This window comes from Diceros bicornis, chromosome 21 (genome assembly GCF_020826845.1).
Source record: "Diceros bicornis minor isolate mBicDic1 chromosome 21, mDicBic1.mat.cur, whole genome shotgun sequence".
Taxonomy (NCBI): Eukaryota; Metazoa; Chordata; class Mammalia; order Perissodactyla; family Rhinocerotidae; genus Diceros; species Diceros bicornis.
The window spans coordinates 6,833,736-6,859,192 of NC_080760.1; the positions used below are offsets into that span (position 1 = coordinate 6,833,736).

General features: G+C 49.3%; 1 protein-coding gene and 1 long non-coding RNA gene across 7 annotated transcripts; both read left to right on the forward strand.

Annotated features, from left to right (window-relative positions):
* The first annotated feature begins 5,987 nt into the window (after positions 1-5,987).
* LOC131419442 (uncharacterized) lies at positions 5,988-13,715 on the forward strand. 4 transcript variants are annotated; one of them, XR_009223249.1, is made up of 5 exons: positions 5,988-6,068; positions 6,337-6,384; positions 6,634-6,755; positions 10,595-10,751; positions 13,518-13,715. It is a non-coding gene; the product is annotated as an uncharacterized LOC131419442 (long non-coding RNA). The 4 variants fall into 4 exon arrangements; XR_009223251.1 differs by lacking the exon at positions 10,595-10,751 and having other exon boundaries at positions 5,990-6,068; XR_009223252.1 differs by lacking the exons at positions 10,595-10,751; positions 13,518-13,715 and adding an exon at positions 12,612-12,631 and having other exon boundaries at positions 5,990-6,068.
* Positions 13,716-18,117: 4,402 nt separating this feature from the next.
* On the forward strand, positions 18,118-20,181 carry LOC131419434 (ral guanine nucleotide dissociation stimulator-like). Of its 3 annotated transcripts, none has more exons than XM_058564514.1 (4): positions 18,118-18,148; positions 18,746-18,778; positions 19,140-19,261; positions 19,901-20,181. In XM_058564514.1, the coding sequence occupies exons 1-4, from the start codon at positions 18,131-18,133 to the stop codon at positions 20,151-20,153; spliced, it is 426 nt and encodes a 141-aa protein (XP_058420497.1). In that variant the 5' UTR covers positions 18,118-18,130; the 3' UTR covers positions 20,154-20,181. The 3 variants fall into 3 exon arrangements, 1 of the variants encoding a protein (XP_058420497.1); XR_009223231.1 differs by lacking the exon at positions 18,118-18,148 and adding an exon at positions 19,471-19,561 and having other exon boundaries at positions 18,618-18,778; positions 19,901-20,165; XR_009223230.1 differs by lacking the exons at positions 18,118-18,148; positions 19,901-20,181 and adding an exon at positions 19,471-19,711 and having other exon boundaries at positions 18,623-18,778.
* Positions 20,182-25,457: the final 5,276 nt, after the last annotated feature.

Genomic DNA, 25,457 nt, shown 5'->3' on the forward strand with positions numbered 1-25,457 from the left:
GCATTGGGTAGCATGGACATCTTAACAGTATTAATTTTTCTGATCCACGAACATAAGATATCTTTTCATTTCTTTGTGTCTTTGGTTTCTTTCATCAATGTCTTATAGTTATCAGTGTGTAGACCTTTCACCTTCTTGGTTAAATTTATTTATGAGTATTTTACTGTTTTTGATGCTATTGTAAATAGGATTTTTTTTTTTATATCTTTTTTAAATAGTTCATTGTTAGTGTACAGAAAGGTAACATTTCTATATGTTGATTTTGTCTCCTGCAGCTTGAGTGAATTTGTTTATTAGTCCTAACAGTTTGGGGGGGAGTCCTTAGGTATTTCTCTATATAAAATCATATCATCTGCAAACAGAGACCACTTTGTTTCTCCCTTTCCAATTTGGATGCATTATATTTCTTTCTCTGGCCAAATGTCTCTGGTTAAGACTTGTAGGACTATGTTGAAGAGTGGTATTGAGACTGGGCACCCTTGTCTTGTTCTTTGTCATAGCAAGAAAGCTTTCAACCTTTCACTGTTCAATATGATGTTAGCTGTGGGTTTGTCATGTAAACCTTTTATTATGTTCCTTCTGTAACCCTTGATTGAGAGTTTTTATCATGGTGGGGTGTTGAATTTTGTCAAACTGCTTTTTCTGCATCGACTGAGATTATTTTATGATTTTTATTTTTCATTCTATTAATGCGGTGTGTCACATTCATTGATTTGCATCATGTTGAACTTGATCCTGTTGTTTGACCCTTTTTTTGAGTTTAGATAGTTTTGTTATAATGTGTCTTGGAGAAGAAAGTTTTAGTTTGAAATTTTAGGGTGACAGATCGACTTCAGGACCTTGGATGTCTAAATCTCTCCCCAGATTTGGGAAGATGTCAGCTGCTATTTTTTTTTCTTTAGATCTTTTTTTTTTTTTTTTTTGGTGAGGAAGATCAGCCCTGAGCTAACATCCGGGCTAATCCTACTCTTTTTTTGCTGAGGAAGACTGGCTCTGAGCTAACATCTATTGCCAATTCTCCTCCTTTTTTTCCCCAATGCCCCAGTAGACAGTTGCATGTCATAGTTGCACATCCTTCTAGTTGCTGTATGTGGGATGCGGCCTCAGCATGGCCGGACAAACGGTGTGTCGATGCACACCCGGGATCCGAACCCGGGCCGCCGGTAGCAGAGCACACGCATTTAACCGCTAAGCCCTGGGGCCGGCCCAGCTGCTATTTTTTTAAGTAAACTTTCTTTTCCTTTCTCCTTGTCTTCTTCTCTGGTACTTTAATAATGCTTATCTGTTTCTTTTCACGGTATCCCGTAATTCACACTGCCTTTCCCCGTTCCCATCCATTCCTTTTTTACTTTTTGCTTCTTTGACTGGATGATTTCAAATGACACATCTTCTAGTTCACTAATTATTTCTTGTACATGGTTGAATCTGATTTCAAAGCTTGCTATTGAATTTTTCAGTTCTGTCATTTTGTTCTTCAACTCTAGAATTTCTGTTTGTTTTTCCTTAAAGATTTCTGTTTCTATGTTGAACTTCTCACTTGCTCATGCACTGTTTCCTTATTTCATTTAGTAGTCTATCTGTGTTTCCTTATAGTTTTATGAATTTCTCAAAGAGGGTTGTTCTGAAGCCTTTGTCACATAGTTCCTATATCTCCATTTCTTGGTCGGTCATTGCAGTTTTATTCTTTTTCTTTGGTGGTGTCATGGGTCTTTGAGTATTCATGATCCTTGTGGCCTCCATTGGTGTCTGCAAATTTGAAGAAGTAGGCACCTCTTCCACTCTTTACAGACTGGCTTTAGCAAACCAAAGCCTTCACAGTCAGCCCATCTAGGGGTCCTGGGTAGGCCATCTGGTGGTGTCCAGGGGCAGGCTTGCTGCTGGAGTCCTTGGGCAGCCTGGTACTGGGGTGAGTGGAGAGCTTGGGTCCACGGTATTGTGTCTGGCCCTGGGCACAGCTGGGACCCTGAGTTCATGCGTAGCTCCACTGGCGCCTGGTTTGGCAGGTCCTGATTGAGAGCTTGCAGCCACAGGAGTCATCCAGGGCCATGGGAGTTGGCCAGTGCTGGGATGAGCTGAGAGCCTTGGTTCACGGGAGCCTGCCAGGACCCTGGCGCCATAAGAGACAGCTTGTGCTGGGGTAGGCCAGAAGTCTGGATTCCTGGGAGCCTTCTGGGGGCCTGGGGCCACAGGAGCTGCCTGAGGCTGCAGGAGCCAGCAGGTGCTGGGTCAAGATGGAAGCCTGGGTTCATGGGAGCCTGCTGGTGCCTGGTGCCATGGGAGCTGCCTAGGGCTGCCTGAGTCAGCAAGCACCTGGGTGAGCGGGGGGCCTGGTTTTGTGGGAGCCTGCCAGGAGCCTGGTTCCATGAGAGCTGTCTACAGCTGCTGGAACTGGCAGGTGGTGTGGTGAGCCATGGGCCTGAGTTCCCAGTAGCCCCGAGGGAGCCTGATGCCATGGAATCTACCTGGGGTTGCTGGAGCCGGTAAGTGCTGCAGTGACCTGGGGTCCTGGGTTTGTGGGAGCCCACTACGTGCCCTGTTGCAGAAGCTGCCTCTGGCTGTGGGTGCTGCCTGTGGCTGCCTGTAGGCAGGAACTTGGGTGAGCCAGGGTCTGGATTCACCAGAGCCCACCAGGAGCCTGGTGCCAAGGACACCACTTGAGGTCACAGGAGCCACCTTGGGCTGCTGAAGATGGCAGCCCCTAGGCTGAGATGGGGGCCTGGGTTCCCAGGAGCCTGGTGGGAGCCTGGTGTCAGGGATGCTGCTTGAGGCCACCAGAGCTGGCATGCTCCAGGGTGAGCCAGGGGCCTGGATTTGCAGAAGCCTGCAGGGAGCCAGCTAGGTCCACGGGAGTCAGCCTGGGGCTGGGGCAGGCTGGCTCAGGGGTCTGTGGTGAAGTCAGGCATTCACTTTACACTCCTCTCGTTGGGAGGTGTTTGATTACTCATTCAGTCTGCTTGTTTGTTACTGGTCTGTTCAAGATTTCTGTTTCTCCATGATTTAGCCTTCATAGGTTGTTTCTAGGAATTTATCTGTTTTGTCTATGTTACCCAATTTGTGAATGTACAGTAGTTCAGAATAGTCTCTTCTGGTCTTTTTCTTTCTGAAGCATCAGTTGTAATGCCTCCTCTTTCATTTCTGATTTACTTTATTTGAGTCATCTCTCTTCTTTTTCCTCGATATTCTATCTAAGGGTTTGTCAATTTTATTTTTTTCCAAAAAATCAACTCTTACTTTTATTGATCTTTCATACTCTCTTTCATTTTTTCCCTCTCTCTTCTTGGTGACTTCCATCCTTCTGCTAACTTTGGGTTTCATTTTTTCTTTTTCTAATGCTGTGCGTTTTAAGTCAGGTTGTTTCTTTGACATCTTTCTTCTCTTATAATGTACAAGATTATCACTACAAACTTTGCTCTTAGTACTACTTTTGCTGCATCCTGTAAGTTTTGGTGTTTTTATTTTTTCTTTTTGTATGTCTGGAGCTATTTTCTAATGTCCCTTTTGATTTCTTCTTTGATCTAGTGGCTGTTTAAGAGTTTGTTGTTGAATTTCCATGTATTATGAATATTCCAGTTTTCCTTCTGTTATTGACTTCTAGTTTCATGCCATTGTATTTGGAAAAGATACTTGGTATGGTTTCAGTCTTCTTAATTTTGTTAAGACTTGTTTTGTGACCTAACACTTGATCTGTTCTGGAAAATAGTCTGTGTGCCCTTGAGAAGAGAGTGCGTTTTGTTGCTGTTCAGTAAAATGTTCTGTGTATGTCTGATAGGTCCATTAATGTTTTCATGTCTGCTGTTTCCTGATTTTCTGTCTGGATATTCTATCCATTGTTAAAAGTGGGGTACTGATGTGTTCTCTATTTGCAAGTTATGTAACTGAGAAGGCTCTAATATTGAGACTATATAAAGATCTCTTAGAACTCAATTATAAGAAACAAAGAAGCCAATGAAAATGGGTAACCAACTGGAATAGACATGTCTCCAGGAGATACACAGATGGCCAATAAGCACTAGGTTGATGCTCAGTATCATAAATTATTAGGAAAATGCAAATTCAAAGGATAGTGTGATACTATTTCACACTCAAAATGAAGGCTATACTCAACATAATGGAAAATAACAAGTGTTGATAAAGATGTGGAGAAAGGGAAACCCACATAACATTACTGGTGGGAAAGTAAAATGATGCAGCCACTGCAGAAAACAGCTTGGCATTTTTTAAAATCTTAAACCTAGAATTACCATTAACCTGGAGAGTCACATGGTAGGTATGTCCAAAAGAGCATTGGAAACATATGTTCAAAGAAAAACTTGTCCATGGACATTCAAAGCAACATTACTCACAATGGTCCAAAGGTGAAACAAACCCAAATTTCTATCCAGTTATCACTGCATAAACCAAATGTGGTCTATTCATAAGATAGGATATTATAGAGCCATAGAAAGGAATAAGGTACTGCTACATGCTCAGCCATGGATGAACCTTGAAACGTGTGCTCACTGAAGCTGTCCACAAAGGCCACAGATAGCATGATGCCATTTGAATGCACTGTCCAGAATAGGCAAATCCATAGGGGGAGAAAACAGATGAGTTGTTTCCATGGGCTTGGGTTAGGAGAAAATAGTGCGAATGAGTATGGGTTTGTTAGGGGGTGTTGAAAATGTTCTGGAACTAGAGAGTGGTGATAGCCACACAACATAATCATTGTACTAAAAGCCACTGAACTGTATACTTTAAAATGCTCTCAACGGTGTATTCTGTGTTAAGCAGATTTTCCTCGATAAAAATTTTAAAGTTTTTAAATTAATCAGGGTATTGATTAATTTTAACTTAGTTAATTTTAAGTTGGTTGGGACATTTAATAAGGGTAATTAACGGAGATATTAGGGGTAGGGCATGTTGTAGCCAAAAAAGTAAACGTCCGATGAGGACTATAGAAACAAGTCCTATGATTGTACAAGCAACAGTCTAAAATCCAGTCCGTTTCCATCGTCCCCAACTTGGAGGGACCAACCATGAAAGTAGGTCAGTGATCTCAGGGGCCTTGGGTATCTGTTCAAGATTTGGGTAATATTATGCAATATTTTAACCTCTTGGGCCATCTGGTGGTGGTAGGTTTGGACTTGTGTGTTGATGTACATTCAGCAAGTGGTTCCAGGAAAGGCACAAACCCCTCCTTCCTTAGCTGGTATAGACACTCTAGGGCCAGGCCGTTTTCTAAAACCATTTAGACAAGAGACTCATGAGACTGTTGTACAAGGGCTAGGATAGGGTCTTACGGAGTTGTAGTCCATGTTGGGTTAAGGTTGTCGATACTTCTTGGTTGCCTCAGTTACCTGATTTTGTGTGGGTAGGGCCACCGCACCTGTGCCCAGTCCAGTCAGTCAGTCCTAGTAGAACTGAACACCCAGTGCTATAGGACTGACAGTGTCTATATGGGTTGGTGGTAGCCAGTCAGGGCAGGAAACTCAGGGGAAGTTTCCTGCGACCTGAGGGAAGCAGGCTGAGAGACAGACAGTGATGCATTGCACAATGTAGCCTGGAGAAAGCTGCTCAGAGGGCTGGGGAAGAGAGATGCTCACTGGGTGAGAGCCTTGTGATATCAGCCCACAGTGAAACCCAAAAGTGGATGCTCCTGGTGTAAAATATTCATTAGCGGTCTTGGAGGTAAAACCAGTAATTTGCATCCATTGACTGGTTACCTGTGCTGTATGATTTCAGGGGGTATGGTTACAGTGTTTGTGGGCCGAGGGATGTTTGTGCCTGGGCACAAAATCACCAAGGTGGCCTCAAAGGCTACCCCAAAAGGACCCCTCAAGGAGCAGTTGGGGCAGAAAGTGGGTGGAGCATTTTGAAGGAAGCCTGGGGCAAAGATGATGTTGTTCGATGGAGTTGGCTACAACTGAGTCTCTCCGCAGGTTAAGCACTTCAGCTGGGGTACAATAGGTGATTGGAGGCCAAGTGACAGACCCTGCGACTACTGATTCCCAGTGCACGGGCAGCCCACTCAGCCCATTGGACATAAATGGTGGTGGTGTTTGTGAAGCATCTGGCTGGCAGTGTGGAAGGTATAGGGGACGTGTGGTGGGAGACGTCATGATACTGTCGGGAGGAGCTGTGTGTGAGATTACGGTGTTGAGGGGGAAGGACTGGAGGCAGGTGCAGTGGGTGTGTGACCAACAATGGTCAGTGAAGGGACAGCCGGTGGGTAACTGGGGAAAGCAGGGACCAGCAGAAGTCATGTGTTTAAAACAAGACACCAGGCCCAAATGGAGCCGCTTAGGCTAAGACCCACGTCAACAAGCTGAGACTTAATTAGACTTTTGGCCCTCCCAGGAATGGAATCTTAAACCAGTCAGTGGGGAATCGCCTGATGAGCAGCAGGTAGGTCATCTTCCTGATGGAGCCCTGCCATCCCCTAAAGGAAGGTAACCTTGCAGTAACCAACCCGCTGTTGTGTCTAGTGTAACTTCCTTGTTCCTGCTCCCTTCTGCCTATAAAAGTCCTTCATGTTGTCCAGCTCCTTGGAGCTCCTTTCTCTCTGCTAGACTGGATGCTGCCTGATTCATGAATTGTTGAGTAAAGCCAATAAGATGTTTAAAATTTACTCAGTTAAATTTTGTTTTGTAACAGTTTGGTGGCAGCAGTGGGATTCAAAGGACTCATCTGATGGCTTCGGAGATGAGAAACACAGGCATTGGTACCCGCAAAACCTTTGAGTTCTCCATCTTTTTCGCTGTTTCCGAGGGCCGTGGGTAAGTTCCTCTCGGATCTGAGATCCACTGTCTTTGTGTTGAGCTCCCGATCTAACTGGCTTTCCAGTCCAGGGTCAATGGGTCAGTCTAGACTGACAAGATGCTCTAAGAGAGCATCAGTCTTAGCCCTTGGTTAGTCCACAGTCCCCATTTGTTGGGGTCTGCTGGTTGAGTCTGCAGGCCCCTTGTGTTAGGGTCTGCTAGTTCAGTCCATGGTTCTTGCTAATGGAGAGGAGTGGAAGAAATGTGTGCTCCATGCACACCCAGTCTTTGAAAACTTCCCACGTGCATTTTACATGCATTTTGCCCTCCGTTGACTGTAGATGGGTTCTAAGGAAATGGTGAAGGCACAGTGAGGAGGAATTGTGGGTTTCTGCATGACTACCTCGAGCACTCGTCAACCTGAACAACCGCCCGGCGCTACCAGAACTGAAAGGCATCCCATCACCATGGATTGGAAGACTCCTTATTGTGACGGTGTCAACATTGTCCAAAGAGATCAACAAATGCAGTGCAGTCCTTATCGAAATCTCAAGGACATTTTGTGCTGAAATAGAAAAAAACCCATCCAAAAATTCTTATGGAATCTCAAGTAAGTTCAGATACCCGAAACAATCTTGAAAGGAGGTACTAAGTTGGAGGACTCATTCTTTCCTGATTGAAAACTTACTACAAATCTACAATATCGAAACAACATTGTCATGGCATAAAGACAAACACGTTGACCAATGGAAACAGAATTGAGAGCCCAGAAATTAACCCTCACCCATATGACCAAATGATGTTTGACAAGGGCGCGAAGATTATTCAATGGGGAAAAGACAGTCTTTTCAACAACTTGTGCTGGAAAAAGTGGATATCTACATGCAAAAGAATCAACTTGGACCCTTATCTAACACCATATACAAAGCTTAATTCCCAGTGGATCAAAGACCTAAATGTAAGACTATAATAGCCTTAGAAGAAAACGTAAGACAAAACTTGACAAAATAGGATTTGGCAATGATTTCATGGATATGACACCCAAGGAGCAGGCAATAAAATAAGAAGATACACATGCTGGACTTCATGAATATTAAAAAGTTTTGTACCTCAAAAGACATTATCAACAGAGTAAAAGCACAACCCACAGGGTGGGAGACCATATTTGCAAACCATGTATCTGACAAGGGCTTACTATCCAGAATAAATAGGGAACTCCTAAACTCAACAATAAAAAACAAACAACCCAAATGAGAAATGAACAAAGTACTTGAATAGACATTTCCTCAAAGAAGATCTGCAAGTGACCGATAAGCATATGAAAAGATGCCCAACATCAGTAATCATTAGGGAAATGCAAAGCAGAAACACAGTGAGAGACCACCTCACATTCATTAGGATGACATCTATCAAAAAAAGAAGAAAAAGAGTAGAACCAGTGTTGGCCAAGATGTGGAGAAGTTGGAACCCTTGTGCACTGTGGTAGGAATATAAAATATATAGTTGCTGTAAAAATCAGTATAACAATTCCTAAAAAAAACTAAAAATATAGTTATATAGGATCCAGCAATTCCACTTGTGGGCATATACCCCTGCCCAAAACAGTTGAAAGCATGTTCTCAAAGACATTTTTCAGCACCCATGTTCATAACATCATTATTCACAACAGCTAAAAATGGAAGCCACCCAAGTATTGTAACCGAGGAAGGGCTCGCTGCCCAATGCACCCCTTAAGCCAAACATGGGATACCCCCTCTTGTAGAAGGGAAAAAGCTTTATTACGTGGTTGACCAGCAAGGAGGCAGGAGACAAAGGTTAAATCTTTCTCCCCGATGGGCTGTTGAAAAGGGCTTTTTAAGGGCAAAGCAGCAGGTGCAGGAAGGTTGGGGGCAGTCCTAGGCATTTTCTGCAAGCACAGAAGATGTTCATGTTCTGTCATACATCCCCCGTTCAAAAGGCAGTGTCCTTAACATCATCGACAGGGGAGTTCTTGGTCCCCCAGGTCATCCTCCAGTCACTTGTGCACTCGTGGTTTGAGTCTTGCCAGCCATCTTGTGGTCTCATTGGCTCAAACCAGTTGAAACTCGCTCAAGGAGCAAAAACGGAGTTTCTGAAAAACAACTCACGGCCCAAGATTAGATCCTTAGTAAACATCATATGAGACGTGGCTTAAGAAAGGAGTCTCCAGGGGACAGTTGATAAAAATCTGGCTGGGGCCCCATTTTATTTTGGGCTTGCTTTTGGGCCCGGTTATGGTTTCTGTCCAGGGTTGTATGGATAAGCAAAATGTGGAATATACATACAATGGCATATTATTCATCCTTAAAAAAGGAAGGAAATTCTAAGATATGGCACACCGTGGATGAACATTCATGATATTACTCTAAATGAAATAAGCCAGTCACAAAAATACAACCTTGTGTGATTTCCCTTCTATGAGGTTCCTGAAATCGCTAGATTCAGAGAGACAGAAAGTAGAATGGTGTTTGCCAGGGGCTGGGAGGAGGAGGAATGGGGGGTTATTCATGAATGGATATAGAGTTTCAGTTTTGCAAGATGAGAAGAGTTCTGAAGATGGATCGTGGTGATGATTGCACAGCAATATTAATGTCTTCAATACACTTAAAGCGTACTTAATGTACCTATGGGGCCTGATGACTTGTCCTGGCCGAGCACATGCTTGTGCTGTTGCACATCTTACCCCTCACTGTACAGTTGGCAAACTGGCCCAGGAAGAGGCAGGTACTGGCCCAGACCACAGGAGGTGGTCAGGGTCCCGAAGACTAGAGAGAGCTCCAGCTTCCTTGGCCAAGGCTCCACCCCTTCCCTCAGGTTTCCTTTGGCAATGAGAGGCATTAAGATCCTAGGGGATTGCTGCCCACCCCTCTCCATATGGGGTCATTTTCCCCTCATCATCGCATGTGCACAGGCACACCCACTCTCACTGACGTCTCATGTGGGGACCACGGAGGTGCAAGTCAAGAAAGAGCCGACACCGGGGAAGTGACAAGAGGCAGGAGGGAGAGAGGTTGCAGGCAGCTCTTCCACGGGGCAGTAACATCCGTTCTCCTAGATATGTGTCCTGGGGCGCAGAGATGGGCAGAGGAATGTGTAAGGTTCCTAGGTTTCTACCTGTTCCAGACCCATCCCTGGCCCAGCCTGGGGAGCACAGGACTGGGGTCCTGCAGTCCACCTCTGTGGGCACCCAGAACTGTGATGAGCCCATCCTCCCCTAGTGTAGGCATTGGGAACAGGAGAGAAGACCTCAGTGAGGGTCCTTCTATATAAAGTGGAGTGCATCCCGCAGGTGACTCCAAGCGTTCCATGTGCTTGCAACATGTCTGTTGGACTGGGTTCTCCGTCGATGACCTACTGTCATCAATGCTGAGAAAATGCTTTCCACCCCCTGGAGATCCTTTAGAACTGAGGAGGCTTGGGGGCTTGGGTGGATGAGAAATGGGGATAAGGAAGAAGATGCTAGAGCACTGGACAGGGAGAGTCCAGGGAGAAGACCAGTCCTTGTTGGACCGTCGGGGCCCTCATCTGGAGGGAGGGGAGATTCATTGTCCTGGTTGAGGTTGGATGCCTCAGGAGTGAAGAGGACACCTGGTGCAGGACAGCAAGATGGGGGGAAAGGTAGGCTCCCGAGATTGCTCCCACTCCCTCGAAGCCGACAGGTCCTGCTCCTTTACCCCTGGGACCCTGGAGAGCCTCTGCCTTGAGGACACCTGAAGAAAAGTTCCTTTCTGTTGGGTGGAGTTTCAGCAAGGGCTGCAGCGCTAGTGCTGGCCACCAGGGGGCGGGCAGCCTCTTGTGTCAGTGGTTGCCAGTGAGTTTTTGTTTTTATGTTTTTTCAGTTCTACTGAGACATACTTGATATACAGCACTGTGCAAGTTAACACTGCTGTGTGGTATATTTGAAAGTTGCTAAGAGAGTAGATCCTAAAACTTGTCATCACCAGGAAAAAAGCTTTTATTTCTGTTTCGTGATGGATGTTAACTAACCTTATTTTGGTAACCATTACATAATATATCTACATCAAGTCATTCTGCTGTAAACCTGGAATTTACACAGTGTCCACTGAACTTTTCTTGAGCACCTGGAGCAGCGAAGAGTCAAGCAGAGGTCTTTCTGGCTGTCCCCCTGCCTCAGAAACAACTTGTACCTCCTCTTACTAGGGTTCATCTCCACAATCAAAGTTGGTCTTAAGCAGGGGGAGGGGTGCAAGAGCTTCCCATGTACTCATTCAGCAGCTGTGCACTGAGCACTCACCCTGTGCCGGATGCCCTGGTGGGCCGAAGTGCAGGATGAAAATGACCAAGTGGTCCCTGCCTGCCAGGAGCTCACAATCTAGAGGGGAAAGGGACAAAAGCAAAGACATAAGAAAGAAAAGAGCAAGTGCTGTAGAGAAACACAGCAGGGGGTTGTGAGGGAGGGCTGGGGGTCACTGGGTAGGAGGGTCTGAAAGGCCTCACTGGGGTGACATTTGCTGGGACCAGAATGACAGGGGGGAGCCAGCCCTGCACGAGCCTGGTAGCAGTGTGTCAGGGAGAAGGTGCGACTGATGCAGAGTCTTGCAGGCAAGAGTGAGTTTGGCCGGAAGAGGTTAGAAAGGTGGCCAGAGTGGCTGGAGGGACCCTGGAAGGAGAGAACAGGAGCTGGGGTGGAAGGTAGGGCCAGGGCCTGGTGGGCTGTGTCAGTTACCTTTCCCTCTCTGACATCATTGCCCCAACCTTGCATTTCAAAACTACAAATGTTGACTCTCTCACAATTTGTGTGGATCAGCAATCAGGCACGTTTTAGCTGGGCGCCTCTGCCTCAATGAGTTTAACAGGTTGGGGCTGTGGCCTCAACTGAGGCTCGACGGGGGGGGGGAGGACTGGCCCCCAAGTTCACTCTCAGCCTTCAGGGTTCAATTTGGACAGAGAGCCTGAGTTCCCTTCTGTCTGTTGGCCTGGGCACTTCCTTGCTTCTCTCCTCGATGGGGCTCCACATTGGGCAGCCCCAAAACACCAGTATTTGATTCCTCAGTTCCAGGGATTCAACAGAGTGAGAGAGGACACGGAGTAAGAGGAAGTGAAAGACTTTTTTAGTTAAAATCTAGACAAGACAAACCGTCACCTTGGCTGTTATTATGTTCAGAAGCCAGGGACTAACCACTTAGTGGTTCCATAGGGAGGTGTATAACATGGGTGGGGCTTACTGGGTACCACTGTGGAGGCTGTCCACCTCATAGGCCAAGATGAGGCACTTGGGTCTGATTCTACATAAAGCAGCGAACAATTGAATGGTTTTATGCCACAGTAGGGCAATATCTGAATTTCCATTAGTTTCAACCCCCTCATGATGCTGACCTGAAAATGAGGCCAAGTTGGGTGTGACTGTCCCAATATCACATTCCTGGAACCCAGGCCTGTTTTGAGTGGTGGTCTGTGCTGCGTGTCACCCCTCATTATTATTCTTCCATCTCTAAGTTTGGGCCTTAGGTACATGTGACACCAGCCCACAGGTGTAATAGATATTATCTCATATACACTGGGTGACATTCCTAGGAAGTAGATTCTAGCCTGATCCCCATGGTACAGGTTGGAGACTGGGGAGGACCTGAGAGGCACAGTGACTTTCCCAGGATGCAGAACTGGTAAGAAAAAGGAGGTCGGCATTCATCTCTGTCTCCTCAAAGCTAGGACCCTAGTGAGGTTTCCAGGGAGCTGTGGCTAGGGCTGTGTGGGCTCCTTGTGTACAGTTCAGGAGATGACATGGGGGAGGAGGGTGAGCAGCCCGGGGCAGGGAGCAGCTCTGGGCAAGTCTGATTGAGGAAAGTGGCCCAGGTAATGGAATCTTGAAAAATGACCTCACTCCTTTGGTCATAGACCTCAACAGATCTTAGAACTCTGGTAACCAGGCACCCACAGACCCCCGTCCAGCTCACTTGACTGGCGACGGTCAACAAAGATGTTTAGTTGTTGTGTCCCGATTTTTGGAAGATCTGGGCTCAAAAGAGCCCAGAAAGAGAATCTTTTTCGTCGTTGCCGACGTTGGCTCAGCCCTCATGCCCGATGCCTCTGGGCATCGGGCAGGAGGCAGCGAAAGGAAACAACGGGGCAGCCCAGGAAAGGCTAGTGCAGGCCAGGACACAACTGTTGTTCCACCTGATCAGCCCCACACTCCTTGCCCCTCTTCGTGTGTGTGTGTGTCTGTGTGTGTGTGTGTGTGTGTGTGCATGTGTCTGTGTGGAGTGGGGAAGGCAGGGCATGAAGAGTGGGTCATTCTTAGGCAGGAGCTGGTAGTTAGGTGTCAGAAGCCTGGTGGATCTGTCATGTTCATACAGGGTCAAGGCTGGCAGCGTGAGAAGTTGAGCTCCTCTAGTCATATGTTACTGAGCCCTAGAGGTTTCATCTCTTTCCCTCCCTGACCACAGTTCTTTGCAGGGATGCCCCTCTGTGCCTGAACTGAGGAGCAGACTTTCTCTTGGGGGTCGGCCCCAGTGGCAGTGTGCAAGCAGCCCCTGATTCCTTCTGGCCCAGCTCCCGGGCAGTCTTTGCAGAACTCCACTCAGGAGGTGGTCGAGGAGCTGCCCAATGGTTTCGACTCCACCAACTCACTAGACAAGGGGCAGGTGCACGAGGCCACCCGCACCATCCAGTGCTGCTCTGAGATGAGAGCAGGAGCAGAGGGTCTCCACACTCAGGACCTTGAGACGCCGGGCTTGGACCAGAACTAGGGCGGGACCAGACTGGGGCTGTCCCTTTTTCAAGCTAAAGGGGATGTACATGCAGGTCACCTTGCCTGGTTCGGAGCTGAGCTGCCGTGACCCTCTTTCCCTTGCCCGGTGTGAGCTTCTGGAGGCCACTGAGGCAGCGCCAGAGGGTAAGGCGGCCTGCAGGCTGGGTATTCCCGGAAGGAAAGTGGGATCTTTCCTGTGTTTAGAAGGACACGTGGAAAGTCAGCTATGTGGGTGAACCTTTCCCTTTATCCCGCTGTAGCGCCAGCTGCAGAGCTCCAGCCGGCGGCAGAAGCAGGGCAGTGGACAGTGGTGGAGGTAGAGCTGGCTGCAGCTCCGTCAATACCACCCCCTCTAGCGCTGGAGCCAGCGTCCCCTCCCTCAGCAGTGTTGGAGCTGGAGCAAGGGCCCACGTCGGCTGCAGCAGGAGTGGGAGCTGCTGAGCTGGAGTCACCTGGACCATCACTTCTAGTGGGAAGTCCATCTCCACCTGTGGCCATTAAGGAGGGTGAGAAGAAGCCTAATCTCACCGCCTTCCCTCCTAAGCTGGTGGCGGAGCAGTTGACCGTGATGGATGTGGTGAGCAGCTGGGCTCTCAGGGCGGAGGGGCAGGCCTTCCCTCTGCCATCAGTGCCCCAGACCTGATCCGGACTCCTATGACCTGGGCCCAAATCCTGGCGCTCCCCCATACCAACCGTACGACCTGGGCAACTTTCTGAACCCCCAAGGCTTTGCTGTCCACCTGCAGACCTTAGAGGTGGACACTAACAGGACCTGCTGCACAGAGTGGCTGTGCCGGCTCCATGAGGTAGAAGAGACGGAAAGCTGCGTGGGGCCTGGCCCATCAGTGGGGGAGGGGAACTCACTGTGTGCAGCCAGGTCCCTGGTGGCCCAACCGGCTGCTCAGGAGGCTCAACAGCCTCAGCATTTATTAGAGACCTGATGTGTACTTCACTACAAGGGAGACAGACAGAGCCTGTGGTTGTAGCTGCCGCAGGGGAATGTGCATCAGAATCGGAGTGGGACCAGAGGGGGCATCAGGGTGGTGGAAGATGCCCCCTTGGGATGAGCCTAGTTGAGCCACCGTCTGGAGCTTGGAGTTAGCCAGGACGGGCTGGGTGCAAATGCCCCTCCCTTCCCTGCCAGTATTGGGTCCTGGGTCATCCTGTGCTGTGTGCCCGCAGTGGACAGAGAAGAAAACCCAGGGACTCTCACAAGGCTCAGACCACATCCTGAGCTTCCTGAGCTCCAGCTCTAAACAGTGACCCCTGTGCGGCACTTTGAGGGTGGTAGAACGGAGCTGGGGTGTGGCAGGGCTGGGTGACACTCCCCCTGTTCCCCAGGAGCTCTTCCGGAAGGTGGTGCCCTCTCAGTGCCTGGGCTCCACCTGGGGCAAGAGGAACAAGCCTGGCAATGAGCACCTGGCACCCACCGTCCAGGCCACCGTCGACCACTTCAGAAGGGTGGTCAGCCTCGTCGTCACCACCTGCCTCGGGGACCCGAGCATGACGGCCCAGGACAGGGCGAGGGTGGTGGAGCACTGGATCCAGGTGGCCCAGGTGTGCTGCGGGAGGCCCAGTGGAGCCCCTCTCTGGAGCCTTGGGAACGGCCTCTCCACCTTTATCAGCTCCCAGGATTGCAGTGTGTGGTCTAAGCCCCTGCACAGTTCCTAGGCCCTTCCTGCCAGGGGCCCGCTGACCTTGACTCCAGGTCCCAGTGGGAGGATGCTCACTTCCTCCCTGGCTCCTTCCCTAGGTTGAGCTAAAATCCTCCTCCCTGTGAGTGTTACTCTCTGGGTCCTAAATGTGCCCTTCTGGGGCACCCTGAGCATCTGTCTCATCCAGGAGGGGAGATTTAAATAGAAGGGGACTGAAGCTAGAGCAAGCGGGTCTCCAGCGCCCCACCTCACAGCTCATTCTCTTCCCTTCCCCAGGAGTGCGAGATCCTGAAGAACTTCTCCTCGCTCCGCGCTGTCATCTCTGGTCTGCAGAAAACCTCCATAAGCCACCTGAAGAACACGTGGGCGGATGTTTCCCGGTGGGTAGGCCCCTCTCCATAGGAGGATCAGGGTGGATGGGGGATCTCTCGTATGTCTGCCATTGCCACCTGAGTCACGTGGGAACTCCTGGGAGGCAGCAAATGCTGGGGACAGGGCCTGGGCCTCGGTGGGGGGTCTCTAAGCCTCCCTGGGTCCTTAGTGCACCAGTTCTGCTTCAGGACTCAGTTTCCCTAAATGCCAGGGTTGAGCCACATTGGAGATTTTCAAGTGTTTATGGCAACAGAACTCTAAGCCCAGTTGAAACTCAAAGTGGTCAAAACAGAGGTGCTCTGTAGAGCTGGGGAATGGAGACCCCAGTGACCAACAGGAGAGCCCCCGCCCAGTCCCACGAGACCTTAGCGCTCAGAGGAGCCCAGTGAGAACACTCCTCCAGGCAGGTTGCATCTCTTGGGTTTGCAAAGAAAAGGGATTTGCACTCAGACCCCTCACATTATCCCCCAATTTATCCTTCCTTCTTTCCACTCCCCTCAGGGAGAGCTCAGAAAAACTTAAGGAGCTCTATAGCCATGACAAGTCCTTGAGAAGAGAATTGATGACCAAGGTAGAGTGGAGGCTGGAGGTCTGGAAAGAGAGGAGGGGCGAGGGGGAAAGGGGGACTGGGCAGGCTGTGGTTTTGATAGTTTCTCACTTGAACGTTCTCTGAAACATTCCCGTCTGTCTTGTCCAGATTAACAAACAGAGGGATCTGTTTGGTCCACGGGCAGGTGGGGTGCCGTTTGTGGGCACGAGGCCCCCCTGGTCCTGGGACTCGGTGGTGTTGGCTGGGCTGTTCCAGGAGGAGTTGCCGAGCTGGCACCATCAGCAGGTCTCTGGCTTCCAAGCACGTCCATCCTGCTGGATGTCGCTTCTTCCAGGCTGTTGGGTGGTTGGGGTGGGTTTAGCCCTCAGCCTAAACCTGTCCTCAAGAAGCCAGGCCCCTGCTGCTCCTTCTGTCTTCACCATGTCTCCAAGGGGAGGCCACCCTGCCTGCCCCAGGTTCGGGCATGGCAGGGGATTCCCGTGGCCCAGGTGGACAAACAGGCTGCTCAGCCTTGGTTCTGAACATCTGGACCGGGACAGATGTGTGTGCATTCTGGGACACCCCCCGAACCCCTAGAGCAGTCACTGGAGCCAACCACAGGAGTCTCACCTGAGTGCCCAGTTGGCAATGACATATGCCCCAGGTGGCTTATGTGAAGCGTCTAGGCAACTGACGGATTCTTAGTGGATCTTTCTGAAAGGACGTTGGGAGCTTCATGTAAACGAGGAAGCAAAGCTTCCTGTCACCCCCTTCCCTGTTGATCGGAGGCGGCACCTTGGGGGTCCAGTTCCTGAGTGGATAAAGAAAGAGTTCATTGCAGGGGAATGGCCTGAGGGGTTCCTTGGGGAGGAGTAGGCTTTGGCACGGCCTCTGTCCCAGCCTGGGGGCCAGACACTCCATGGGACTGGGGCAGGCAAGAGCCACTCAACCGGACTCCCAAGACACCTCATCTTCTCCATCCACAGCTCGGCCCAGGACCATGCTTTGAGAGCTCAGGGGACAGTACTGTGGTCAGTGGTGGGGCGGGGGTTAGGTGAGGACATTGGAACAGGGCCTCTGGCTGGGAGGGGCAAGCGGCCTCTCCTCTGTGGGCCCCTGAGCAACTCACTGCCCCTGCTTGGGCCTCTGCCTCCTCATCACAGAAGTGGAGGGATGGTGATTGTGTGGTGCAGGCCTCATACGGTGGTGATGAGATAAGAGGGAGGAAAGGAATGTGGGAGCTTTCTGCCTGCTCCACACGGAGGGGTGAGGGCGAGGACAACGATGACAGTCATATGCCACTGAGTCCTCACGAGAACCTCTGAGGTAGCTGGAGTTCTCACACTTTCCAGATGAGGAAACAGGCTCGGGGAGGCCAGGCCACAGGCCCAAGCTCACACCTAGAGTGCGAGTTGGAGCTGGGTTTGTTCTAGAATCACAAGACCTTGGAGGATGGAGTGGCATTGGTACTAGTTGACTCGAGTCAGATGTCCAGGGTCGGAGGCCAGTGGTGCTGGAGAGAAATGGGGTGAGGGGAGTATGGCCCGCTGACACTGTTCTCAACCCTGGCAGGAGGGGCCCTCCACGTTTGCCCCCTTGGAGATCATCCCCCAGAGAGTGCAGGAGAAACAGCAGCAGCAGCAGGTGAGTGTGCCTGTGGGGGAGGGGCTCTGCCCTCCCAGCTGGGGGCTTCAGATCAAGAGAGGAGGGCTCTTCCTCCTGGTGCCACAGTGCTTTGAGTCCCCCAGTAGAAGTGACCAGGAGGGGGGCCTGGAAGAGCTGGTGCAGGATGGGTTGTTGTGGGGAGGCCCAGGGACCGCATACCCTGTGATTTGCCAGAAGCCAGCCCTGGGAGGTGAGGAGGAGGAGTATGGGTATTCTTGCGGTGTGAAGGGAGGAGGAATTGAGGGGAGTCTGCTAAGGGTCCTAGGCTGCTCCCCGTGGGAACCCTGGAGTGGGCCAGGAGGCTGAGAGTGAGGACTTTTCAGGGGAGGGTCTGCACGGGGACGACTTGAGAGCAAGGGCTCATCTCACCCGAACCCCCATGTGACAGGGTGTCGTCCCCTACCTTGGCACTTTCCTCGGTGACCTGCTGATACTGCACCTGGCAATGGGTGATTATCTCGAGGTGGGTGAACATGGGGACCAGGCAGGGAGGACCAGGATCCTGAGCCTGGGGATGCAGGAGCCCCCGAACTGAGCTCTGAGCTCTCAGCACTTGGCACATCTCTCATGAGAGCCTTGCAGCCGCCCCTGGGAGCTGGGGCAGCAGGCCCATCTTAGGGATGAGTGAACACAGGCTCTGCATGAGACACCCATTCTGGTTTCCCAGGCTGGGGAAGCTCAGAGCTGCCTGATGGCACAGCTGCGTGAGGTTTTATCTGAGCTGGACTCAGCCTCTCCGTCCCATGCTGCCCATGGGGGAGAGAGATGTCGGGTCCCCCCAAGTCAGGCAGCACGTAAGTGGCTGAGCAGTCCCCACTGCCTGAGGCCTCAGCCTCCATGTCTGTCATCAGAGAGGGTTGTGCTGCCAGGTCTCTCCGCCTCACCCCCCTGTCCTCCTCCTCTGGAGCCCAGAGCCCAGCCTAGGTCCAAGTCCTGTTTTCTGTGCATGCCCGGCCCCCTCTGGGGACCTGGCAGTCGTGCACCATGAGAAGGGGTGGGCATAGAGGGCTAGTCAGGCTGGGGGGCTCTGTCTGATGGACTCTGGCTGTCTGCCTTCCAGGGGAATGAGATCAACCTTCAGAAAAGGACTGAGGTGAGCAGCTGTGGCCCTCCCTGCAGGGGAGGGGAAGGAGGAGGAATTCAGAGACCCTCTGGGTAGAACAGTCTCTGGCTCCACCCCCCTGTATCTTAGATTGAGAGGAAGAGTTTGATAACAGAGAAGAGGGAGATCCATCCAATTGGCGGGTGGGTTGAGGGGAGGATGGTGTCAAGGAAAACTTCCTGGAGGAAGGGCTGATTATTCCCCTTCTGAGAACAGGTAGAGCCTGGATGGGACTGGAGGGAAGGAGGGTTGCCAGGACTGGTCCCCTGCCCCACTTCTCACCCCCCACACGGCCCCTGCAGCATCCCCCACCCAGGCCCTGTCTGCATCCTCTCCTTCCTTCTGGCCCCAGGAATACCGAGTCATGAGGGAGATCCTGCTGCTCCAGGTGGCTGCAAAGAATTACAACCTAGAGCCCGAGGAGCGATTTGGGGCCTGGTTCCAGGACATGGAGCTGCTCAATGAGAATGATAGGTGAGGCCAGGCAGGAGTTGGCTGAGGGCAGAGGTGGACCCTCCCTGTTGGCCAGTCCAGAGAGCCTGTCTCTGTGGCCCCCTGCTCAGCCCCAGGCCTTATCGTGTTGTGACCTCTGGGACACCCAGACTCCAGCTGCTGGGCAGGCAGTGGGGGGGCACCTGAGGTGTGGCTCCCGGTAGGCTCACCGGTGCTTCTCTGTCCTGTAGCTACAGCCTGTCCTGCCAGCTAGGGCTCCAGGCCTAGTTGGCCAGCAGAATACTCAAGGCCAAGAAGAACCGGCCATCATCAAGGTCAGGGGTGAGTGAGTGTCTGGGCCGGGGTGACTGACTCCTAGGGGTTCAGTAAAGCTTCGGGCTAAGCGTGGCCTTTGCGAGTCGGACAGCTGGCACTGGGATCCCAGCTCCACTACTGAGCAGTCCTGTGACTGGGGTGACTCTCTCCAGCTTCCTGAGGCTCTGTTTCCTCCTCTGTAAAATAGGTGATACTAAATGGTCGCTCATGTGACAGGGACAAATGGGGTAGTGGTGGCTGACAGCACTGAGCACAGGGACTGGAGCACCCAGTGCAGTGGGGACAGAGTGTGGCGCCATGGTTCTGAGGGAGGCCCCCCCAAGATAACCCGACTCTTCTACTCAGCCCCCAGGCCCCAACACCGAGCCCCGTACCAGTGGCCAATCACAGCCGCATCCTCAGCAGCGGGGACACAGCTGGGACGCTTGCGATGCACCGGGCCGGCTCCTCCCACCTGATGGGTAGGGGAGCATTGCAAGCTGATTCCTGGGGCCCCGTGAAGCCCAAGAGAGCGGGGACGACCCCACCCCAGCTCCCTGACATGTCTACCCCAGCATCTAGTCACCCATTGGGGAGGGACAGTAGTTATGTATTGTAAATAATAAATGCCATATTTGAATATTATATTAAAGTCCTGTTCCCTTTGTAGCCTGGGAGTCGTGGCGTGGTTCTGTTGCTTTCTGTAGGCATGTAAGGGAGACATAGAATCTCACATTTCTCCTTGAATCAAGAACTCTTCTGGGTCATCAGCTTATTGTATGTAGGAGAAGTGAGAAGGGCCAGCCCCTTCCCTGGCCAGTGGGGACACTCCCAAGTCCCCCTAAGTCAGAGGACAAGTTCATTTCAGTATCATTCAGCTGCTCCAGGAGCAGACACGGCCCGCTGCCCGTTCTCTTGGGATTTAAAGGTTGAAGGTACTTTCACAGGCAGAGCAACAACCACTGAAATGTGGGTGTCTTTAAAACAGCACTACCCAGGACCATGTCGTGCCACAGGCAGGGGCTGCCTTTCTACATTCTGGAGGAAGAGGGAATAGTTTCTGCTTCTCTTGTTGAGGTTTCGTTTGATCACATTTTAGGAACTTGTAGTTTTCTAGTTCAACCTCTGGAATTGCATCAGCTGTAAGTGGGGAAAACAATGGAAAAAGATCAAAACCTACATGGGGAGAGGACAAGGCCTGAGGAACGTCATTTGCAAATGGTCTACAGGCAGGCAGGGCTTTCCCTCCTCAGGCCCCTCTTCAGGTTTGGGAGCCCATAGAAAATTCAGCTACGCCCTTCAGATATCTCAGCGCAGCTCTGCAGCCTCCTACCTTACATCGCTTCACAATATGGCAAACTCCCTGAAGGTCAGACTAGCAGTATGTTGGACTCAGGCCACTTCCACCACTTCTGGAGGTTTCCCTTTGTTTTGTGGAAGCTTTTGGCCTAGTTCCCCAGATTCCTGTGTGGCACCAAAACTTAGCACAGGTGCTGTGAGAAAGAGCAGCTGTGTGTCTGAAAGCCCTCAGGTTTCCTCTGCCACACCAGTCCTGCAGAATCACTACAAGTTTGACTAGTTTCCCTTTTCCCTAGCTGAGGCTCTGACTGAGCAAGCCAGATCCTCGGCAACCACCCAGAATCAGAAAACACCTCCAGGGGAAAGAAAGATAAAAATCCTTGCTCACATAAAAGACTTTTTCTTCTTTCTGGAATTTTAGTTGGTTGATTCTGAAGTTTTCTCACGCTCTAAAAATATATTTATAATTTATCTGGCTTTGTCCAGTTTTGCAGCAAAAGTGCTTTCCTGTCCTAGTCTCCTCTAAAACAGAAGTTCCCTTGTCATTAGTTTTTAACTCCATCAGTTATACATTGTCAATATTATTATTGTTTCATAAAGTCATGTTTTCAATGATTTATTTAGATGTTTACCCTTTTTTATCCTCACGATTCAAATTACCTCTTAGCATTTTTTCTTCTATCAGTTTCTTTCTTCTTAAAGTATATTGTTTTTTACTTTTTAAGTTTTTTCCTTGAGGAAGATTAGCCCTAGTCTAACATCTGTGCCAATCTTCCTCTATTTTGTATGTGGGTCACCACCATGGCATGGCTGATGAGTGGTGTAGGTCCACACCTGGGATCCAAACCCACGAACCCAGGCCTTGGAAGCGGAGTGTGCTGAACTTAAACCACTACACCAGGTGGCTGGCCCCCTGAAAGTACATTCTTTAGAAGTTCCTTAATGAGCATTTGTTCATGGTAATACTCTTAGTAAATGTTTGCATAAAAATATCTTTAAGTCACCCTAGTTCTTGAGATATGGTTTGATTGGATATACACTGAAAGTTATTTTCTCTCTGTACCTTGAAGATTTAATCCAACTCTCTCTTGCCTTCCATTGTTAAGAAATGTATCATAGGTCTAAATGTAAGTCTCTGTAAGTGTTCTGTTCCTCTGTGGGGCTTTGAATATCTTCTTTTGTATTTAGTGTTCTTTGCTTTCCCTGGATGGATCTGGCTCTAGATTTTTACTTTTTAATTGTGCTTGAGATGTATTCAGCTGCCTGAATCTAGAGTAGAAGTCTTTTATCAATTCTGTGACTTTCTGTTATTATGTCTGACTATTCCTTTAAATCATATATATATTTATATTATTTAATTCAAATATATATAAACATTCGCATTCATTATATATTCATTAAATATATATTTATATTATTTAATTCAATATATTATATTATTCAATATAGTGATTTGTATTATTCAAAAAATATACATATATTATTTATATATATAGTTTCCTCTACTTGACCAAACTCAAGCCAGGCTCCTTTGAGTCCTATTCCTGTCTAGGCCTCGATCTTGGCCTATAATAACTACAGCCTTTCAGCACAAATGATTTCACCCCCCCACACGCACATTATAAGACTTAAAGACTGACATAGTTTCTACCAGCTCAAATCCACATCCCCAGGATGACCCCTGCCCCCTTAAAGTGCCTGCCTGAGAAAGCTCAAGGCAGCCAAAAGAATTGACTGTTCTGGCCAACACTCGATCCTTGGCCCCAGACATCCCTTTCTTAGAGCATTTACCCAAAAGTGCTTACAACTGTGGATCTTTCCTCTGTCCTTTTGAGTTGTATGTGTGTCTCCTATAACTCAGAAGTGCATTTCTCAAGGTCCTGAGAGCCATTCCTTGAGATGAGCACAGGGTGTCTGTCTCCCAGACTCTGTGAGAGGAGAGAAGTGAAACTTGGATCATTTCCAACTAACAGACATAACTGGCCAGATCACACTGCACTGACCGACACTCTGTAACTTTTCCCTCCCTGACTCTACTGAGCCCCTGCTCACCCCTCTGCCTGCTCCCTCATTCTCCCTTCCAAATGCCCAGTCATCTCTGTACAAATCAAATTGAGTTCAGTTCACCCTGTTCCCTCTTCCCTATTGCAGTGGTATATGCCTGATTAAAATCTGTCCTGACCACTTGAACTAGAGTCTGGCTTTGTGTATACTCTACATTTAACACACATACAGATAATCTCAGGCATATGCATAGATATGCATATACTGACTTACCCATGGGCCCTCCAGGACCAGTTCAACTGACCTCATCTTATCAACAGAGTAGTTAAGAGTTTTCTTTCAGGAACTGAGACCCCTCGTCCAGTTCAGACTAGTTGAGACCACCAACTCATCAACTGGGAGTTCACAAATGCTTTATATGTGACCTTTTTGACATCAAGGAGCTAAAAACTCCAATCTCTGATCATGGTAACACTGCCAATTTGTGAACACACATCCGATGAAGAGCCATGAAGCTTGACTTTGCTTGCGCAACTCATCAATTACCTCACTTCTCCTTACCTCCAATCATGTACCTCCACACTTCAGACCACCCTTCCCTTTATCCCATAAATTGTGCCCCACGACCTGGATCAGGGAGACAGATCTGAAACAGACACATGCCTCCTGTCTTCTTGCAGATCAATCTCACAAAATAAAGCTACACTTCATTTCCCAAAAGCTGATGCCAGAATAATTGGCTCTTTTAATGTGCATTGGGCAAGAGAACCCCAATATTGTGCAGTAACATCAATACATATATATGCACTTACTGGTTGTTTTATCTTTTTTATTTTCTTTGCTGAGGAGGATTCACCCTGAGCTAACATCTGTGCCAACCTTCCTCTATTTTGTATGTGGGTTGCCACCACAGCCTGGCCACTGATGAGTGGTGTAGGTCCACGTGCAGGAACTGCACCTGGACCACTGAAGTGGAGTTCTCTGAACTTAACCACTAGGCCATGGGACCGGCCCATCTCTAAACGTTTTGAAGATGTTACTAAATATGCAATTGAAGTTTCACTATGATCTCTGGATTTCCCTGCTGCTCCTTTAGTCCCTCACTTCAGTGTATGTGTTTCTTGCTCCATCTTTAATGCTAGAAGAATTCCTCAAATATCAAGTGGTCCTTTGCTACCTGTTCATATTTCTGTGATGGGAAGAAAACAGCTGAGTAGGATCTCTGTGGGTCTGATGGGGCCTGTGAATGTCTGGACTCAATGTTTCTTCAGGGGTGTTAGGTGTTGAACTAGTAACAGGCAAACAATGTTGGTGCCCACAATGATCTCTAACAGCATACTTATTCCACACAATCCCACAATGACAGACATCCTCTGAACACGTGGAAATGCTGACAGTGCACAGCCACACTCACATACATACTATTTGCAAATGACCATCTGCATTCAGACTATAAACTACACACTGATACTCAGAACATACACACAAACTCACACACACATACAGACCACTCACTGTCTCAGAGCCCACAGTGACTTGAACTCTCTAAACACACATGTCAACAAAACACACCTTCACATAGATGCCATAGTAGCCGTGCACCCTGTGACCATACAGAATTGCTGAACACACACACATCCACACAACAAGGAACGTGGTCATGCACGTGTGGGCTTGATCAGGAGATTTTTCACACCTCAGCATGAACATGCACACCCTAGGGCGAGAGGGAGAGGCAGAGGGCACAGGGACAAAATGTGGGGAGCAGTCAGGAGGCACTTGCAGGGCTGGCTCCATGGTTTAGCGGTTAAGTGCGCGCGCTCCTCTGCTGGCGGCCTGGGTTCACATGCCCAGCGCACAACAATGCACTGCTTCTCTGGCCATGCTGAGGCCAAGTCCCACATACAGTAACTAAAAGGATGTGCAGCTATGACATACAACTATCTACTGGGGCTTTGGGGCAAAAATAAATAAATAAAATTAAAAAAAAAAAGAAGGCACTTGCATAAAGCAAATATGATACCTGCAAGGCTGGTTGCTAAGTGACATATGACTCAAGGATATGAGGAGCCAAGAGGATCTGAAATGGTACAAAGGAGATGACTATAGATAGTTGTATGTAATAGCTGCACATCTTTCTAGTTGCTGTATGTGGGACGAGGCCTCAGCATGGCCGGAGAAGCGGTGTGTCGGCGCGCGCCCGGGTTCCGAACCTGGGCTGCCAGTGGCGGAACGCGCGCACTTAACCGCTAAGCCAAGGGGCCGGCCCAGACCAGGAGCTTTCAAAAGGTTACAATGCGGCATTTTGAACCTCATCCCTTGGGAACACCCTGTAAGACAAAGGCCAGATGAATCGCTTGGCACTTGTGAGTTATCCTCTCCTTTCTGATGGCTGCAGTGTCACCCAGACACACAGGTTGGACTCTGCCAGGGAGACCTTCTCAGGACAGCCAGAAGCTGAGGATGAGTCCTGGTTCCCAGCATCCCAGGCCCTTCCTGACACGGGAGAGCCATGCAACAAAGAATAGAAAAATGCAGATCTACAAGTAGATACCTTATTTGAGAACATAGACATAAAAACGCTTTTGAAATAGTATTTTGGAATCTATTGGAATATTAC